This window comes from Rhizophagus irregularis, chromosome 31 (assembly GCF_026210795.1).
Source record: "Rhizophagus irregularis chromosome 31, complete sequence".
Taxonomy (NCBI): Eukaryota; Fungi; Glomeromycota; class Glomeromycetes; order Glomerales; family Glomeraceae; genus Rhizophagus; species Rhizophagus irregularis.
In genome coordinates this window covers 169,394-173,832 of record NC_089459.1, presented here as the reverse complement: position 1 = coordinate 173,832, position 4,439 = coordinate 169,394, and the positions used below count along the sequence as shown (strand labels likewise).

The 4,439-nt window shown below is 27.6% G+C and overlaps 1 protein-coding gene across 1 annotated transcript; it reads left to right on the top strand.

Moving 5' to 3' along the window:
* Positions 1-2,399: 2,399 nt before the first annotated feature.
* On the top strand, positions 2,400-4,439 carry OCT59_022140 (uncharacterized protein). Its single transcript, XM_025314208.2, has one exon. The coding sequence runs from the start codon at positions 2,597-2,599 to the stop codon at positions 3,869-3,871; it is 1,275 nt and encodes a 424-aa protein (XP_025185590.1). The 5' UTR covers positions 2,400-2,596; the 3' UTR covers positions 3,872-4,439.

Sequence of the window (4,439 nt, the reverse complement as noted above, 5' to 3'; positions counted from 1 at the left end):
AGAATAACATGTAAGTCATATGTCGTAACTAGTTAAGTCATATGGACGTAATTTAAAAATGAATTACAGTAAGTTTACACCTCTGGTGTTGAGATAAGCAGTGATATGCGTTTAAAGTTTTCAGGTGATTTTTGGACCATCTAATCCTTCCAATTCCAATATTCCAATATTCCAATAATTTTTTATTCATATTTTTCTCAATGGAAATTCTATTGGTCTAGGATTGGAAAAATTGGAAGTTTCCAATAGCTAATGCATCACTCGGGAATTTACTAGAATTTAAATGATCAACCTAGCAGGTCAAAATAAGCTAACCCAGTTTATACATCAACGATGCAAGGTTTTATTAACTATGACATCGAGTACTTTAATAAAAAGATCTTAAATATGATCATACAAGAATCAATGAGATAATATGTATTAGTTAACTGGTAACTTTCATATTATAATTGGACCTTTTAAATCTTTTCAATTCAATATCTCAATGTGTATGTATATGTAATCTATGGAAACTCTATTAAATTTGGAAGGTTTAGGATTGGAAGAATTGGAAGTTTCCGATTGCTTCCAATCTTTCAATGCAAATCACTGGGGATAACCGTAATTACGAAATCCCGAAATTTATAATTTGAAATTAATCCGAAATAAAAAAATCTTGAATTCATTAATAAAGATTATGACATTTCGAGATTTAACCCGTCTTTTATCCGTAAAAGGCTCATATTTCCGGAATTGATAACATTTTCCGTGAATGAATCCATTTTACGAAGTTTTTACAAAAATAACGTTTTATAGGGTAAGATTTTGTGAATGTCGGGATTTTGGTCGAACGGGATCCCGAATAAAAAAATATTAGCCTAATTATAAGTTGTTACATTAACGTTATTAATGATTAAATAAGATTTACGAGAGCTAATCTGAAAAAAGATAAAGTATAAAAGATCAAACAAAAAATTAATCAATCGCATTACGTATTTAACTTAAATAAAATTAGGCTGAACAAATTTATTAATAATTCTTTTTAGGTAAAATTAATTAATAAAATTAGGTATCATAGTATTATAATATTATAGTTAATTTAGATTTAATATATAATTAACCAGTAGATAACCGAAAAAAAATTTGTCCATAAATTGAAATTCGAATGATTGCGGTTGTTTATGGTTTCAAATGTACACAAATGTACAAGAGATACGATTTATGCAAAATCTTAACTTATTGTATGTTTCATGATGACCACAATTTATCAGATTTGGAAATAAAAGACGGATGGAATCAATATGCGATACAATGATAAAAATTTTCTACATTAGTATAACATATATAAAATTACCTTTTAAAGCTATTTACTTTTTAAAAATTATTGATTGGTCAATCTGAAACACTTTTTAAAATTTAGTAACTCATAAAAATCGCACTATTATTTATTATTTATGTAGTATGATATATAAATATGAAATATATCTGCAGGTTTTTTTATTTTCAATTACTAATAATAATACATAATATATTCCGGACCTCATATGACCCATACGATCCTAACGTATGGTTCATCCATAAATGGTGATGATTTTAAATTAACAACAGGTTTGTTTTTATTTAAGTTTATGTTTAAATATGGAAAACTAAATAATTACTATTGTGTAACGAGTAAATCTTTTTGTAATTTGTACAAAGAAAGAGAACAACGTTTTTCGAATTACAAGATTATTTTGGTTGTACGACTTTAATCTCTTTTTCTTGTGACAATGGATGGTTTTGTTGTAATTTTTAAAAAGGTTAGAAATTTTTTATTATTACTTATTATGAGGGGAAAATATGAAAGAAAGCCTCAATTTAGGGAGGCTTTTTTTACCCATTAATGTAATAATATCAATTGTTTTTTATCTTTTATCATAAAGGGAGATAAAAATTGTTAAAAGAGTCTTTTTTTTCAATTTGATCGACAGTTACAAAATATTTAAATAAAGAAATATGTATAATAAATATAATAAAATATCTCGAAATTTTTCGAAACTTACAATAAGGATTTATGCATTTTATTAAATCCGTTCTTTAAAGACAAAATTAGATGGTCAAAAGATCCTTGTTATCTTTGGTTTAGAATATTTTAAATTGAAACATATGCTAGATTCTATCCTGTTTCATGGATTTTTTTTTCTCCCGGGAACTTGTGTTACTATACTGTATATATTTCAACATAACAATTTTGGTAAATAAGTATAAAAAATTGAAACAAACTTACATTATAAAAGCCAAACAAGGGAACTACTAATATATTTGAAAATCTTACTAAAAATGTAAATTTTAACAACAATGCGTAAGTAAAAATTTATTTTTCAGATTTGAGAAATTTTTGTATATAAATACAAACTGATTTTGCTTTTCAATTTTTCTCCGTCCGAAAATAAAAAAAAAATCCTAACCAGAGTCGTTTTTTTTTTTCTCTCCTCCCTTATAATACAATATTCTTTATCCACTGCGTGGATAGAATAAATTATTAAATCATCACCTTCCTCTTTTATTCCTCATTTTATAAAATTCTCACCTAAATAAACCACTAATTATCCATTAATTATCGAGAGAAAAAAAAAAAATGGTTGCTCCACGCTTAGCTAAAATATTCTCTATCGCTGTAATAGTTACTTTCTTACTCTCCTCGGTTGATGCTGGTTGCCCTGAAAAATTATCAATAACTTCCAAGTCTACTGAAAAAGAGAAAAGTGTTATCGTTGTCTTTAAAAACGAGGCTGCTGCTAAAAGGCAATATGATATGTTTAAAAATTGTTTGGATGCAGATGTTGATAGTTTTGATAAAATTAAATCTCTTAGCAAAAGCAAAAAAAGTAAACCCACTTTCACTAGTTTCGGAGTTTTTAGTCTTTTTGGTCTTACTGGAAAAATGACATCACAAACTGTAAAGGAACTTGAAAAAATGGATGATGTTGATTATATTGAAGAAGATGGTGAAGTTAAGACTCAATATGCAATACCATCATCTCATCTTATTAGTCGTGCAGTAGACAATAATCCAACTTTCAACATTGATCGTATTGATCAAGCTAAACGACCTCCAGATGGAAAATATACTTTCCCCGATTCTGCTGGACAAGGGGTAACCATTTTTGTTGTCGATACTGGTATTAATATTAACCATAGTGAATTCGGTAATCGTGCCAAAATCGGAGGTTCTTTCTGTAATGGATGCAATGATGATGATGAAAATGGTCATGGTACTCATGTTTCTAGTATTGCGGCTGGAAAAACTTTAGGAGTAGCAAGAAAAGCCAATCTAGTTGCTGTTAGAGTTTTAGATGCTAATGGTTCTGGTTCAAATAGTGGAGTTATCGCTGGATTGGAATTTGTAGGAAAACAACACAATGCGAGTAAAAATAAGAAATCAGTTGTCAACATGTCTCTTGGAGGTGATAAATCAAAAGCTGTAAACGATGCTGTCGCAAAACTTACCGCTGCTGGTGTTCACGTAGTTGTTGCCGCTGGTAACGAAAGTAAGGATGCTTGTAATACATCACCTGCATCTGAACCTAGCGCTATCACAGTCGGTGCTACCGAAAAAGATAGTGACGCAGTCACAGATTTCTCAAACGATGGAAAATGTGTAGACACTTTCGCTCCAGGTCGTGATATTGAAGGTGCTGATTTTCAAGACGAAAATGGTACTGTAGTATTTTCCGGCACTTCTCAAGCTTGCCCACATGTTGCTGGTACTGTAGCTCTTATAATTGCCAAGAATGGTAACAAATCACCAGATGCAATGGCAACGGAACTTAAAAATTTATCAACAAAGGGGGTCGTTAAAGGTCTTAAGAATGGTTCTCCAGACAGCTTTTTACGTACTCCAAGCGCATAAAATGTATAGAATACTTTAAATAGAACGGGCTGAGAATATTTTTTTTTACTTTTATTTAATTTTTGACTCTGGTTGGGGTGTATTTTAATTAGAAATTCTAAACACTTTCTTTAAAAATCCGCTTAAAAAAAAAATTAAGCGTTTTAAATAATTGTAATACAAATATACAAATAAATAATAACTTATATATAAATAAATAAAATAAAATAATTTTTCAAAAAAAAAAATATAAAAAATAAAAAAAAGTCTTTTTTTTTAATTCAGTAAATTTAAACTATTCAATTAACTTTTAATTCAATTCAATCAATTAAATCAACTTTATTTCTAACTTTTTAATTTTTTAATTTCATTAACTTTAATTTTTTAATTTCATTAATTTTATTAATTTCAATAAACTTTAATTTAACTTTAATTCAATTTTTTTTTAAATTTTTTAATTCAATCTTTTAAATTTTTTAAACTCAATAAACTTTAATTTAACTTTTCAATTTTTTTTTTAAATTTTTTAATTCAGTCTTTTAAATTTTTTAAACTCAATAAACTTTAATTTAACTTTTCAATTTTTTTT

Excerpts from the sequence above, each read along its gene's own strand:
- OCT59_022140 (XM_025314208.2), top strand. The coding sequence starts at position 2,597 with ATGGTTGCTCCACGCTTAGCTAAAATATTCTCTATCGCTGTAATAGTT.